The sequence below is a fragment of the Periplaneta americana genome, chromosome 11, assembly GCF_040183065.1.
Source record: "Periplaneta americana isolate PAMFEO1 chromosome 11, P.americana_PAMFEO1_priV1, whole genome shotgun sequence".
In the NCBI taxonomy this organism is placed as follows: Eukaryota; Metazoa; Arthropoda; class Insecta; order Blattodea; family Blattidae; genus Periplaneta; species Periplaneta americana.
In genome coordinates, this window is record NC_091127.1 from 91,129,090 (window position 1) to 91,145,899 (window position 16,810).

The 16,810-nt window shown below is 36.1% G+C and overlaps 1 protein-coding gene across 2 annotated transcripts in view; it reads left to right on the top strand.

Moving 5' to 3' along the window:
• The window catches only part of Drip (aquaporin homolog protein drip), a 414,839-nt gene that overhangs the window by 382,594 nt on the left and 15,435 nt on the right, over positions 1–16,810 (top strand). For both annotated transcript variants that reach the window (XM_069839752.1, XM_069839751.1), the window contains exon 5: positions 14,324–14,404. In XM_069839752.1, the coding sequence (XP_069695853.1) occupies positions 14,324–14,404 (81 nt within the window). The remainder of the gene's footprint in view (positions 1–14,323; positions 14,405–16,810) is intronic.

Consider the following 16,810-nt stretch of genomic DNA (forward strand, 5'->3'; position numbering starts at 1 on the left):
TACATCTGAAGTCTGATTAGTGAAATACGTTATCGGTGAGCGATGTATGCAATGGAGGGGGAAAGGAACTGGAAACCCTGCTCATTATCTCCTAGCTTAGTTGCCTCATGAGTGATGCCTTACTGGTATCACTTATGAAGTTCCAACCTGTCTTCTGACATCGACTAAACAAGAACAAATAATATATAATAAATTGGATTAAATTTGTGGCTGTGAAACTCAGAATTGACTACTTTGCTTTCCTCTTTTCTATTGTTTCGACGCGATTCTGTCTGGGTTGAAACTGAAGTGAATAACTTAAGAGATTATACTTATAGACCTGCGTAAAACACATAAATATATCATATCAACAGAGCATATAAACAATGTCCTCGGCTTGGCAGTCCATTGAGCTTTAAAAGAGTCAGATGCATACGAATGGAGACTTCACTCTACGGTAGAGCTTTCCAAACTGGGTGTCGCGACACCTTGGGGTGTCACCTGAAGGTTTGTGGGATGTCGCAAACTGTCTGGTATATTTCATTATTATGAGCAATAAACTCATGATAACTGAATTGAAGTAAGAAAATCGCTGATCACCCCTTGCTTACCTAGCTGCCTTGTAGATACGTAGTCTATCTTTGACAGATGCATAGATGTGCGTATAGTTATAGAATACAAGTATAATTCTAGGTAAGAATGAGAATATCTTAACTGCAACAGACAAAATATCTGCCTTACGAGACAAGTTAGCAATTTGGTCTCGGAAAGTGAAAGAGGGCAGCTACGAAATGTTCCCAAATACATCTCACTGTGATTCGAAGAACGAAATTAAAATTCAATTTACAACTATCTGATATTACTCACAGATAAACTGGAAAGTTACTTTCCAGATCTAAACACAAAAGCTTATGACTGGATAAAAAATCCATTTTTGTCATCTGAAGTTAGTGGACTTTCCTTAGCAGAAGAAGAATTGACAGAGATTAAAATGATAGGAACTTGAAGTTATAACACAAAAGACATGATTTGAACGGATTTTGGCTTTCAGTTGACGATTTTCCGCATCTTGCTAAATGGGCTCTTGTGGTTTTGTTGCAATTTCAATCACATATTATTGCGAAACAGGATATTCTGCGATGACCAATTTCAAAACAGTGAAACGTGGCAGTTTAAAAATGATAGATGAATAAGTGCGAGTGAATTTATCCCATATTCGTCCAAACATAAAATACATTTGTAAGATTCGCCAAGCACATGTGAGCCACTGAAGAGCTAAAACCAAAGTGAAAATAAGTGTGATTGTTTTCCTCATCTTAGACCTCGTGTAGGCTAAATATTTCTTTCGCCTCATATAATATGTTAACAACACTGGAAATATGTGTGTTAATTTTATTCATTTTATGAAGGATGTACAAGTAGCCTATTAATGTGTGGGATACTTTGATTTAAGGATAAGGTGACGCACTAAATTTTTAGAGTTTGCTAGGGTGTCGCCATATAAAAAAGTTTGGAAAGCAATTCTCTAAGGTAACGAATAAAGTTGCTAGGTCGACTGAACTGGTATCGAGAGAACACGATGAGAATAAGTTTCAGAGAATCCAGGAAAATTTGTTTAATCTGTAAAATACACAGTGCAATCTAGAGTTCGCGTTGAAAATTTGTTTGAAAAAGTTTGTATATAGGAGGTGAAGCTCACGAATGTGCGTGTGGTATACCATTAAAAAGTTTAGCTTCCTTTGAGGGAATTAAAAAAACAGTACAGAATGAGTTGAATTGTATGATGAAGGAATGCAGGGATAATATGAAATATGGAGGACGCCGATGAGTCAACAGACGTTGCAAACATTTTTCAGATTGTCATCGGTTTACAGTATAGGAATGAAAAATTCTGAAGATTTTTTCATTTCGTGAAGGATAGAATACAATTACGACTTCAGAGTGCATTGTTTCGAAATTAAATGTAATATTGCAGTGCGTAAGCAGAAACTTATGGGAGAGACTTACGATGGCTTAGGAATAATGAGTAGGTAGTACAGTTAAGAATATTGTTTAAATTTTAAACAAAAGGCGCCTAGTTCCGACGGGTGTATTCATTTAATTTATGTAAATTCTCTATTCACACACGAACTAAGTGCCTCTAAAAAGAATGAATGGGCGGTCACCATCCATTTAAACCATTTCCAAAACTGCATATTTCTATTCGGTAATTTTATATGTTATGACGCCACCGGCGTGGCTCAGTCGGCTAAGACGCTTGCCTGCCGTTCTGAAGTTGCGCTCTGGAGTGAGTTCGATCCCCGCTTGGGCTGATTACCTGGTTGGGTTTTTTCCGAAGTTTTCCTCAACTGTAAGGTGAATGCCAGGTAATCTATGGCGAATCCTCGGCCTCATCTCGCCAAATACCATCTCGCTATCACAAATCTCATCGACGCTAAATAATCTAGTAGTTGATACAGCGTCGTTAAATAACCAACTAAAAAATATGTTATGTTTAGCTTACTCGAAAATCCACACACATTCTAACGATGTCAAAAAAACTATACTGTAGCTTATAAGTCAGGTGTTCGGTTGGATAAATGCCTACCTTTTTCATATAGCTTATTCCATAAAAATAACATCCTGTAAAATAAAAGTTCAAGCGACTTCCCATTTCAACAACCGATATGTTAAGGACTGTCATTGATCATTTGGTATAATCTTCGCTATTTATGACAGAATTTTTTTTTTTGCCGGTTTTCTCCTAGTATTTCGATTTTCTCTCGTCCCATAAAATTCGCATTACTACCACACATTTCTTCTTCCACTGAATAGACATGGTGGCTCAAAAGGGACGCTGATTAAAGAACTTCCTCACCGCATTAACATTATTTGCCAAGAATACATTAAATATCCCACGTTAAACTCACAGCTACAGCTGACTTTGATTGATACGTTGCGAGACGGTCGCGGGAAACAATGGGGTTATGCATGTAGAGATTTTGCAACACGAAGTTCGTTACGAGTATCTAGGCGGGGACTGCAACACGACTTTGGTCCATATATGGAAAGTATTTGCGGAGATCTTATGACCTATGTCACTGCCAGATACAGTGACGCATCTCATGATGTTAATTGGGAGTTTGTTTTCTTAGGTTATTGTTTCCACACTCGACTCCATCTTACATCAGTACTGCAAAAGTTCCTAAGTAGCCCTACAGTATAGTAGGAGCCAGAGATTTGTACTGTATAATGGATGTATTTACAACCGCAGCAGCCAGTAAGGAAAACACCGTCCTTTTGGGTATGTGAATAGGCTACGTTATCTTATTACTTTATGTTGTTCCCTTCAGTTGAGCTCTGGGCTACAACAGCATCAGACCTGAGTTGATATCCCGGCAATGGCAGAGTTGTGTGTACCATGGACAGAGCTACTAGGTTACATCCATTTTCGGCTTTTCCGTTTCAAATTTTCTAACGTCCCTTCAAATGGAACAGCAAAAATCGGAGTGAGACAAGTGGCGAACAGGCTTGGACCTCACATAGACTTCTCATCCCCGATTTCCCTTTGAAGGACGCGTTTCCACGTATCTTTAAACGTTTGTCGTCTCATTTCTCCCATTCAATCGTTCATGACAAACCCAAGGTGATGAGGATTTTTCTCGGAGTTCTCATATTTTGCTTGTCCTGTTTCCTTGTGTGTGTTTGTGAGAAACATACACATTATCATACATGACGAATATTAAGTGTATCTTTAATTCATAAGTGAATGCGCGATAGAAAAAATCGCTTTGATTTTGTCCTCAATGTTCGTCAGAGGAAGTGAAGGTCGTGAAAATGATTCATAAATTTTGAAGTGGGATGTTTGATACAGATTACTTACTTACATGCTTACTTACTTACAAATGGCTTTTAAGGAACCCGGAGGTTCATTACCGCCCTCACATAAGCCCGCCGTTGGTCCCTATCCTGAGCAAAATTAATCCATTCTCTACCATCATATCCTACTTTCCTAAAATCCATTTTTATATTATCTTCCCATCTACGTCTAAGCCTCCCCAAAGGTCTTTCTCCCTCGGGCCTTCTAACTAACACTCTATACATACTTATTTCTGGATTCGTCCATACGTGCTACATGTCCTGCCTATCTCAAAAGTCTGGATTTAAGGTTCCTAATTATGTCAGGTGAAGAATACAATGCGTGCAGTTCTACGTCGTGCAACTTTCCCCATTCTCCTGTAACTTCATCCCTCTTAGCCCCAAATATTTTTCTAAGCACCTTATTCTCAAACACCCTTAATCTCTGTTTCTCTCTCAAAGTGAGAGTCCAAGTTTCACAACTATACAGAACAACTGGTAAGATAACAGATACAGATATCTGATACACATATAGGCCTAATCATTAGGCCTAATTAAAAATTAACGTTTTACCTACCCTAACATTTTCGATGAAGATTTAAAACTACATAGTTCTCAATACTTTCTGTAAAGGAACCATTTCTCCTTTGATAGAAACTATGTCTATACCATCCATTACTCAGTTTGTTCTACGGCAGAAAAATAATTATGGTTTATTTAACGCCGCTTGCAACTGCAGAGGTTATATCAGCGTCGCCGGTGTACCGGAATTTTGTCCCGCATGAGTTCTTTTACACGCTTTTAAATCTACTGACATGAGCCTGTCGCATTTAAAAACACTTAGCCTAAATGCTATCGACCTGGGCCGGGTTCGAACCTGCAACCTCGAGCACAGAAGGCCAGCGCTATACCGACTACGCGACCAAGGCCGACCGTGAGGAAAAGTTCTTGGAGAAATTGTCTACTCCAATTTGGAATAAATAGCCATCGTGCGCATTTCTAATAAAGTGTCATAAAATTGTTACTAAAATAATATAATATATTATGTGCCTTATTTCCTAATAAATTTGATAGTGGGTACTGAATACGCGTATAAAATACGACCGATATTTAGAAGTAACTGTGTTCAGGAGATAAGTACATAGAAAAATGTTTCCAAGAATGTTGAAAAGTACTTTTTCCGTGAAAATCACGAAATAACATGCTGTATTTTTCAGTGTTACGATATGCTACTTTCTCTTTATATTTCTTATAGTGAGAAAATAGAATATACTTTATAAATATTGTCCATACATGTTATGGTTTTATTCAATCTTTGAATCCAATAAATCGTCCAGTACATAGGCCTAACACATCGACAAACAAAATGGGCACTTTGAGAAGGTGTTCATCTCCAAGTAAACTTTCCATAAAACAAAGGTCATATCAGTTAACAAAATTTATGAATTTGGTGTTTAGAACATCCACACCCTTGCTTAGGATGTTGCATGATCCAGTTCCAAAGTAAACGAATGATGGGGACAAATAAACGAAAACACGGGCTAATTACTTACATATTTGGTGGCTTTAACGGAGAATTGCAGTCTAATCCCGTGTTTCAGCACGCTGGATGGTTAATAAATTAAATAAGACTTTCCACACGCATTGGATTGGACTTTTAAAATTGGCTTATTTTACGACGCTCTATCAACTGTGATAGTTATCTAGCGTCGAGTGAAATGAAGGGAAATGGATGCGAGGTCCAGCGCTGAAAGTTACCCAGCATTTGCTCTAAATGACCAGGTAAATTATTGAAACCAACTTGAACTCGGGCTTGCTCTTACACTGTCAGACATGCTAATCGTTATTCCACAGCAATGGATGGATTGGACGTGAAATCTAACAACAGTGCGTCGATTTAGGTTTCCGGGATGGAAAACATATATCTCACGGGCCATCCTTCTAATGATAGCCTACTCCAAAATAAATGGAATCAAATACACAGTTGATGTTTGATTACTCAATTTATCATCCTTTCTAGAGTGACGGCAGTTCAGTATTAATTGTTATAAAATGTCTTAAATAGGTCTACTAGTAGGCATAATTTTCTTATTTTTCTCTCCTCCAAAAATTTTAATGAATGTTTCTTGCAATATTGTAATAAGTCATTCTGACACTGAGTCATCTTCATATATTTTAGCCATATCAGCAATGCGTTCTCTCATAGTTTGTATTCTTATATCATCATAATATTCGGATATAGTTACAGAATTATAAGGACAAGTTAATTTCAAATGTTTGCTTCCTGTTCCTTTGTTAAAGAGGCAAACTTACTGCACGTGTGTTAATTTACACAAAGGTTGAATTTAAGCTAGTCATCAGTTTTTTGTGGATCGGCATCAGTGGCTTGGAGGAAAGTTATGTTTACTTATCTTAATAAATATGTCATTTGTGAGTGTTCTCACATAAGTTTCACTGCCGTAATAGCCAGTCTAGAAATGAAACAAGGAGAAAAATTTACACACAATCTGGCATAAAAAGTTTAGCTCAGTAACATCCCATGACTTAAAAATTCTTTAGTATCAAACTCATTGTTGCATTTCACTCCATATTCTTCTTGGTTGTCTTTTCTATATTTATCTATAAGGAATTTCAATTTCAATACCGACTCCACCACTTCCTCGGACGTCCAGGATTTCTTTTTCCGTTAGTCTGATAATTTGGAGCTATTTATTTTTTTACGAACATTCATATTTGAGTCTCTGTATGAGTGAATGCAATTTGTTTCCATTTATTTATTTCATCACAAACACAATAAATATAGGATAATGTGCTGTTCATTCAAAATAATGTTTTTTTCTTATCTCATCCAATTTTGTATTTGTGTAGCCTAGTTTAATTTAAATTTTATATTCTTATAGTCGAATGCTAATATATTCCATTTTTATATGATTTTTTCAATTTGTCTATATACTAGGCTATATTTGTTATTTAGAAAATAATTGTGCAATGTTTATATTTTTGTATCCTGTTTGCTTCATCAATCTTTGGTTTATACTATTTGATTAATTTGTTTTTATTCTCAAAATCAAAATGAATGTGATTCTGGTATCACACAAATGAACAAAATATAATACTAATTAATACAAGAAATAAATTACTGAAGAAACATAAAAGCAGCATTTCTCGTCTTTGAAAAAAACTGAAGCGCTGTGAATTAAACAGGCTGTACGTCTAATTTTATATTTTATATAGCCTACTGTAAGGAGACATTTTTTAGTTTTTGTAAAATATAATACAGAGTTGTTTCCGATCCCTGATAACGAATTTAAATGACATCATGTGCGTCAGGAGTCACACGACAGCTAAACTGTGGCGCGAGGTGACAGACCAGTAGTGAGTCATCTCATAGAGTGCACGGCGACTCATAACAGAAATTCCCAAGAAAACCGAGCCTTTATGGGAGGGGCACATTACGACTCTTTCCAATATCAAGTACAGTTAAGTGAAAATAAAAGAATCCTGCGATAAATGAGGTTTCGTTATTTCCAAGACAGGCATCTTCTGTGTACAATAGTGGCAAAAAAAAAACCGGACCGACCCTTGTAGCTGATTTCAGAGCGTTGTCCACTCCATAGCAGGATAGACTGGTAACTAAGACTTCCGTGGTTCGAATCCTGCCCGGGAAAGAAACTTTTTTTGTTCCTTATTCAAATTTATTCGCAATACTTTTCGATTGCAGCGATATTTTACTACTTAATTAACTTATTATTCCCAGAACATGAATTTTACCTGCTTATTTTCTAATGGCTTTCGAAATGGGCTACGTCAGCAGTCGAAACTACAACAATTTCAATAGATTACTCGCTATCTTGTGAATGCGAGCGTGGCATGCGCAGTGGCTCATTTCGGGGACTTTGATTATGCCGTCGGTCCGGTTTTTTTGCCACTACTGTACTTAATAAGATTGGTAAAGCTCGAATGGATACTGTGATACACCGTGCACTCTGATTATGAAATCACTCACTACTAGTCTGTCACCTCTCGCCGCAATTCAGCTGTCGGTGTGATTCCTGACGCACATGACGTCATTCAAATTCGTTATCAGAGATCGGAAACAACTCTGTAATACAGCAATAATAAATATTAGAGGAGACAAAAAAGAAGGCAGAAAATAGGAAAGGTTGGACAATGTTGCGTTTGCGGTACAAAATCTGCCCTTGGGCAGAACAATGAATGAATGAATGTTACAATTTATTTTATTATTGTCACCGTACCAGTGCAGTCACAACAGATCTCCTGCAAGGTAGAAAGTGAAAGGTGATCTGTACAAACAAATGAAGCGCGGCTGAGTTATGATTGATGTACCATCATCACCAAATGTGCAAAAGAAAACAAAACAAATTACGTACTGCGTGCCTGTGTAGGCTATCCTCTTTCGATGTCCGACATAGCGAAAGTGAAATGTGTCACCCTCATTTAGAAATAATTACCCACTTTAAGGCTAGGCATAGAGAAAGGGTAGACTATCTAAAAGTTACGCCTCGGGATGTGTTCTAGAAACCTTATCGTTCAAGTATACGAGAGACTCAAAAGCCTCCACCTTTCAAGAAATCATACGTATGACATTAAAGAAGTACAATGTGGTTTTGAAACAGACATGCCTGTTACGGTAAGTACGCTGTTTTTATAACCAGTTTCTCTCATCGCAATTGAATACAGTCAAAAGAGCATTAGGCTATTTCAGACGGAGTTAAGTCCATGTTTATGTTTATATTAAAGCATCTTAATTAAAAAATTCATCTTCGTTTTTCTAAGGTTATAACAAATAATTGTTATAGGGCCTACTAACATTTCAACAGAGATGTACCAGCATTGTAGATGATTGGAGAGTAATTCGAGCCTCGAGCTCAGTTATTTCTGGATGTAGTCCTTTCGTATTTTACCTAGTATCTCCTAGGGAAAAGGATATTACAGAAAACAAATCGTCAATGCAACCATTGATGAAATATTTCCATAGAACTTAGTAATGGTTGTGGAACAATTACTTCGATTTCTGTGGAACTTCCTGCATCACTGCTGAATAATTATGTCATAAACACTCGACTTAGGCTAATTAATACAAGTTAAAGCGTTATTAAATAGAGAACTAAAAATATCATAAAAAAGTAGGTTAAATTAATAAAGGTAGGCATAAATTTCCTCCTTTTATTCTATTCTCCCTCAAAATCTTTCTTCTCCTACTTCGTCTTTATTTTATCTCTTTATTCTCTCTTATAAATCTCCTCAATTTCATTTTAATTTCTTCCCTTATTCTCCTTCATTCATCTTTCTTCTTGCCATACCCATCCTTCTCTTGCTCTCTCTCTCTCTCTCTCTCTTCCGAGTCTCCTAAATTAATTAGGCTTACTTAAGGTCTAAGAGAAGGCCTTATGGTCTTAATCCTATCAGATTAAGTAAATAAATGAATAAATAAATAAATAAATAAATAAATAAATAAATAAATAAATAAACAAACAAATAAATAATTCTATCGCTACTTTCGTCTACCGAACCGATATCTCCCCCCAAAAATTATTAAAATGTTTCTAGGCTACATGTTCTCAAGCTTTCTATCTATTACGCCTCTTTGAGGATAGGAGCACGGGATGGGAACTGCTCTCACACGTAGACCGCTTAGTTGGCCCATTGTACTACCCGGAATGAAATGAACTGCATGCCCTAAGCCTCCCGCGCTACAGTTTCCCCTCAGGGCTGCTTCCGAACTCCTCTACAGCCTGAAAAATCCTTTTCGTCTCTCCACGTAGGCATCACCGCGATTCCTGAACTCCCTGTCCCACGAGCTACCATGAGCCCAGAGGAGAGGCTACGGTACATACTACGGTACATACTACCATCAGTAACTAATGACCATATACTACGGGATCCAAGTTCGGTGGTGGCCCGCAGCCGATTCGACATAAGAGCAAGCCCGAAATATGGGAAAGAAACAGAGATGATGATGAAAGAAGGGAAGTACAATTACTCCGTACTAGTATGATGACGAAATGATTCCGGGGTCGAACGCCGAAAGTTACCCAGCAATTTTGCTTCAATTGGTTGAGAGTAGTGGCGTGCCGTACATGGAAGGCAAGGGAGGCATTGCTTCCCCTATTCATAAAGCAAAAAAGAAGAAATTGATTGCAGAAATTATATTTTAATCGTGGGAACTATGAATTCTCTAATCTTGAAATGTCACAAAATTCTTTCACTGAGCGCCTATTCTGGTCGAAGCGGATTCGTTATTCATATTCCTAGCTTGAGGCGCCTATACTGGCCAATACGGATTCGCTTATTTCTGTTCGATGATTTTGCAGCTAAAGAGAGGAGGATTGCTTTGCTCTTCAAATACATTTAGGTGTGCTGGCTGCTATCAATTTTGTACTCTCTATATATAAAAATTTCTATTAGTACTTCCCTCATATAAAATTTCTCCGCAAGCCACTGGTTGAGAGAAACCTCAGAAAAATCTCAACCATGTAACTTATCTCAACCAGGATTTCAACACGGGCCTGCTACCCCACAGCAATGGACCTTCCGAAGCATTTCTCCTACACGTTTTCTTCCGCCATTTTTTCTACAGTGCTATTAAGCAATGCTTTTTACAGCTTCATTTTTAAAAGATATATATGCAAGGTCATTTTTATTTCGATTGCATTTAATTTGAAATGACGTGATGACAGACGTAGTACGTATATTACAACTATACATTTCCGCTCCCTTCCTCACAGTTCATACTGACATCAGCTCAGCCACATGATCATGACACCAGTATAATTAATTATTGTGCGAAAGATGGAGCTTGTAAAGGGTGGGCCTAGTTAGGTATGTGAAACAATTTTGGCACACAGAGACAGCTAGCTCACGTACATTTCCTGTTTCCTCATAGACAAGGATGGATGAAGGAGAACAGTATAAAATCTGACAACTGAATCCTCATACGCATCATTATCTATATTCCAACTTACAAAAAAAAAAAAAATAATAATAATAACTTAAAATTTCGTATTTTGCGATCGAGTCAACTCTTTTTAAGTGATATATCCTGTTCCCAAAGAAATTAATTTTATTGCCTTTCGTTGTTCTTTTAATAAGTTCTTTTTACGTTTCTTCGCTCTTACATGTGGATTTTCCTTGTCTACTTGGAATAAACTGTTTATATTCAGTAACGAATGATATGCTTTCTATAAAATGTCATATTGCGAGATTTTAATCTGATGAGGATCTACAAACAGAATTGAAACGTTGGACAGAATATCGGTTTAACTTACAATCTGTTAACTGTGCAGGAGGAACAAAAATGTTTCATTGTAATTCCATTCACAAATTTACTATCGGACGGGCAACATAGACCGTTATTCCATCAATATATTTTGTGCATTTTTTTCCTCCATTACTGTATCTTGTACAATAATGAAAATTGGTATGTGTAAAACACTGTCCTTCTCTATACGAAAAAAATATTTTTACGATTAAAAAAAAAATATATATATATATATATATTTTTTTAAATTCAAAATCGAGACTGTTTACTGTGCAGTGATGAAGCTTTTCCCTCATAACTCATAAATTTCCTAACTTTTTCATGTTCTCTCTCTTTTATTTTAGTGCTGAAACTCATGTTTACAGTATCATGCTCTTTCAACTACATTCGTTAACAACTAGTATTTTTTTTAATTTTTTGTTAGAAGAAAATATTGATATTTGACCATTTTTAAAATGAATTTATTTTTATCAGACAATCTATCAAAGATAGAGAAGTGATTTTGCATCATATTGTAGATATGACATGCATAAATACACACACAAAATTTCATCATACAATGTTAGGTAGTTTTTGAGTTATGTGGGAAACGCTTCATCACTGCACAGTGAACTGAATTAAAAAAGAAAAAGTAAGTAATTTTTTTTTAAATCGTAAAAATATTTTTTTCATATAGCAGAAGGACACAAAAAAGTATTCTCATTAATCCAGGCGATTGAAGAATTTTCTACCCTTTTCCATGAAAAAGATGTTAGTTGCAAACACTCGTGATGCCCCACTTCGATTACTGTGATGTTCTGCTTACTGACCTAAGCGTTACTTCGGCGCAGAGACTATAACGTGTTCATAATATGTGCGTCCGTTTCGTTTGCAATATTCGCCGGGATGATCACGTAACACCATCCCTCGAAATGTTGTCCTGGCTCCGTCTAAAAGATCGTAGGAAAATCCACTGTCTTTCCCTTCTCTTTCACATATTGCATTTCTCCACTCCTGTCTATCTTGCGTCTCGTTTTCAAAAGTTATCCACCCATCATAACCTAGACACACGATCACAACTCTCCTCAATATTATCCATTCCCTCCACCGAACATCCTCATATTCATCTTCTTTCACTGTGGCTGTTCCTCGGCTTTGGAATTCCCTACCGAGTAATGTCAGGGACTGTCAGACATCAAACCAATTTAAGAATAGGCTAACGAAATATTTTTCTAACAATTCTTGTTAACAATAATAGCTGTTTCAGGTTTCTCAATGTTTAATAGTTATATAGGCTATATCACAGAATAAATATTTAAATTATCTCATTGTTATTATTATTACTATTATTATTATTATTATTATTATTATTATTATTATCATCACTATTTCTTACCAATGTTTATTATTGTCACACTAACATTACTTATCCAACTTTCATTATTTACTTTTATGTTGTTTTATGGTCTAGATATTAATAACTATGTAACCAATTGTATTCAATTAGAATTAGAGTCTGGCTGGGCGGAAAAGAAGGCCCACTGGCCTTAGCTCTGCCAGATTAAATAAATAAATAAATTATTACATAAACATAAAATATTGATCAAATAATAACACTATATTCGAAAATAACTGCAATATTGCGATGTAGTGACACTATTAAATTAATGAAAGTTGTAACAATAATAAATGAATAAAGAAAATTAAATATACAGCTGAGGAATTGTTGGGGAGTGGAATTTGAACCCGTGTCCCGAATATTCAGTATCCATTCCAACAGATGGCTCATGTGTTAAGTACCGGTATAAGTTTTATTAATAATGAAGACAATAACAATTAAAGTTTTTAAATGCTGACTGTGAGAGTGTAATACATTTTAAACAGCTCCTTTCTGATACCAAGAGCAAGCTGTGAGCATATCTCCTTGCAAGAATTTCCACAAATCTGTTCCTGAAACGAAATACCTTGATAAAATTCTAATATACTCGTAAACTACAGTGGTAAAACACAACATAGACCAACTAGCTAACACTAGGTAGAGTATAAATTAAAATATAACTAATAAAATACTGCAAATATAACAGGCAGGAACTTATATTACTTCGAGGACCTTTCGCACTAACTTGCGCTTTCGTTTTCCTTGTTGTTTGTATACTCAAGACCACTATCTCTCCGCGACTTTCGTGACATATCTTTCCACTTATTAATATTGATTTATCTGGATCCTTATTTTTTAGATTTATTTAGTCGGTCAATATCTACCGTAGAAATTGTCACTATGTTGCAGTCGTCCATTTCATGTAATAGATCAACCGAAACCTGATAAATAGAGTTCAAGTACCCACTATTCGTAAAGAGAACAAACTCCCGTGCAATAACTCCCGATACGGTGTAAACAACTGGATACGCTAGAAGTGACTTTAATAGTGACATAGACCGTTGTTCCCACCAAGAAATTCATAGTTGTAACTCGTGTAGAAGCGCTTCTGATATTTACTCACAAATGGTTTTAAGGAACTCGCAGGTTCATTGCCGCCCTTACATAAGCCCGCCATCGGTCCCTATCCTGTGCAAGATTAATCAAGTCTCTATCATATCCCATCTCCCTCAAATCCTTTCAATATTATCCTACGTCTCGGCCTCCCCAAAGGTCTTTTTCCACCCGGCCTTCCAACTAACACTCTATATGCATTTCTGGATTCGCCCATACGTGCTACTTGCCCTGCCCATCTCAAACTCTGGATTTAGTGTTCCTAATTATGTCAGGTGAAGAATGCAATGCGTGCAGTTCTGTGTTGTGTAACTTTAACCATTCTCCTGTAACTTCATTTCTCTTAGCCCCAAATATTTTCCTAAGAACCTTATTGTCAAACACCCTTAATCTCTGTTCCTCTCTCAAAGTGAGTCCAAGTTTCACAACCATACAGAACAACCGGTAATAGAACTGTATTATAAATTCCAACTTTCAGATTTTTTGACAGCAGTTCTAAATAAAATTTATAGTTTTGGTACTTTCCTCCCTCAATATTTGAATGTTTTGAACAATCTTTAGAGTTTTAAAATCACTCTTGGAAGAGATAATATTGACGATGACGATGACGATGACGATGACGATGATGATGATGATGATGAAGATGATGATGATGACTAAATAACGATTTTCGATTATAATTAATGCAATGAAGTAACAAAATATGGACTAATAGTACGATAATTTCTTAAAACTCTGTGCTCTATTTGTTGCAGATAGGATATACGGGAGCGAGTATGAACCCTGCTCGAACGTTCGGCCCGGCAGTAATGACAGGTTCTTGGGAGAATCACTGGGTAAGTGAATTGGTTCATTATGACCAATACAACTTCATTGCACAAGTTCCAGCCATTGCCATATATAGCTGCAGAGCTGTTGACCCGTTCTGTAATTACAACAACCGTAAACTCTTACCATCATATTAAGGAGACTTCTGGATTTGAAAGCTGTTTACCAATTACTATGGGTAAAACTGCTTAAATTGAATCCTCTGATTGAGAACAAAGAAACTGAAGAGATTTCAATTTCCATGACCTGAATTTATATACATAATTTCTCATTGACATGTTAGCGTATGTATTTTTGTTCTGACACATTACTACGATGTCCGGCGTTATAGCTACCGACCCTGTCAAGAAGTCATCCACTTAATGACAGGACGAAACTGTCTAGAATTACCTAAGGATACAAAAGTCCTCCATATATAGAGTGAGTCAGGACCTCTGTGACAAATTCTGAGGAACGATAGACCTTGCAATGATGTTCGTTTTTGTGAAGCAACTCTTGTTCTCTGACACATTGTTTAGAAGCTATGTTACATCGAAGGAAAGATAATTTTTGGTGACTATTTCGTTTATATGACGTCATTCCATTTTCGACAAATGAAGTGTAATGAAATTTTGAATTCTAACCCTATCACAGTCAAACATCGCGATAATTTCTGCAGCTAGATTTATCGCTATCAATTTATCACGTGGTCGTTCTTTCGTTTAATCGGCGTTTCCTCGTAAATCGATTATTAATTAATATATTTACGCAGTGAAGACGACGTTCAAAACGGCGCACCATGTAGACACAAAATCTTCATGCATCTTAATTGCACGTAAGTTTTAAACTTGATTATTTCAATATTCTTCCCAGATTTCATGTCTACAAGCATAGAAAATTGAACTGTGTAGATGCAGCTTTAGTCCCGTTACAAACTGAAGTGTGAATACGTTTGTCGAGCTATGGAAAAAATGCTTTCCTGTAGCACGGTGTAACGGTCGAAATAAGGCACAGCTGACATTGTACCGCTCCCACAGGTAATTAACCTAATTGTAGCCTGTAAAATTTGTGCGTGAATGAAATTATTAAACAATTAATAGAAAGTCAGATGTTAAAATTTATGTAACATCAGTGCATATCAAACCCAAAGATCTTGTATAGTTTTATATACAAGGTCTTTGATCAAACTTCGTTCCTTATGGCGTAATAAAATACGTGTTTTAATTATCTATACAGAGATGGCTTCACTGTGTAACATCATATGTCTCGCTGTAGTGTGACTACATAAGCATTATTATATAGCTGTCTCCACACATATTACATAGTTCTTTGTTCTCGGTGCAGTGTGTAATGTAACGATGAAGTACTAAATAAAGTACGAAATTCTACTTCCACATCTACATCTTCATGTTCTAATTTCATGTCCATTCTAGACTATATGAAGAAAATTACACTCCTTCATTCAGATTTGATAACTGCGTTTTCAACAATTCTTAATTTAATTAATGTATTAATCAGGTTAGTGTAATTATATTATAAAATTTTAAATTGAATTATGATTTCAGCAGATAATGAAAATGTATTTGTTATAATAATAAGAGAAAAGCGCAGTACATGTAATTAACATTGTTAAACCTGTATTTCGCTTTTCGCAATTGGCATTACTGAATAACATCCAATTTCTTTATTGCAGTAATCGATATTCATCTATTTCAACTTCACAATGTTTGGATAGGTTAAATATTCGTACATATATATATATATATATATATATATATATACAATTATTTAACATTTTGTGATTGAATTTTAGGGATATACTATTCACATTTTAATTTTATTCACGAAATAGACCTAATAAATGTCACTCGAGGTCTGAGATTACACCAGATATTTACATTATTATGAAATGAATTATTTATTTATTTGTAACAATTATCCTTGCTGATAGGTTACAGAATATGTTCAAAGTGTCTTCCCTGAACATGGTTATATTCATTACATCGTCGCGGACTCTTTCGAACATTTCAGGTCAGCAAAGGTTTGCCGTAAACATTTGGGCTGGAATTGTCGGTGGTCATCTGCTGGGACCTGACATTTTGCCGCCATAGATAGGGAAAGGGGGAACTGTCACGTGGCCAGCGTCATCACCCGACTTCACAGCCATAGATTTTTTCTTTGGGACATGTAACAAATGTCGTGTATGCCACCCCGGTTAACACCAAAGAGTAACTGATTGTACGAATATTCGCTGTTTTTTATCAAATTCGGCACATATCTGAAATGTTCAGTGGTGTCTAACAATCACTGCCATGACAGTGAAATGAATGTAATAGGTTCAGGGTAGACAGTAGACACCTTGAACATCTTTTGTAACCTGTAATTTATAATTCATTTCTAAATTATACATGTCACAAAAACTTGTCCTTTCTTCG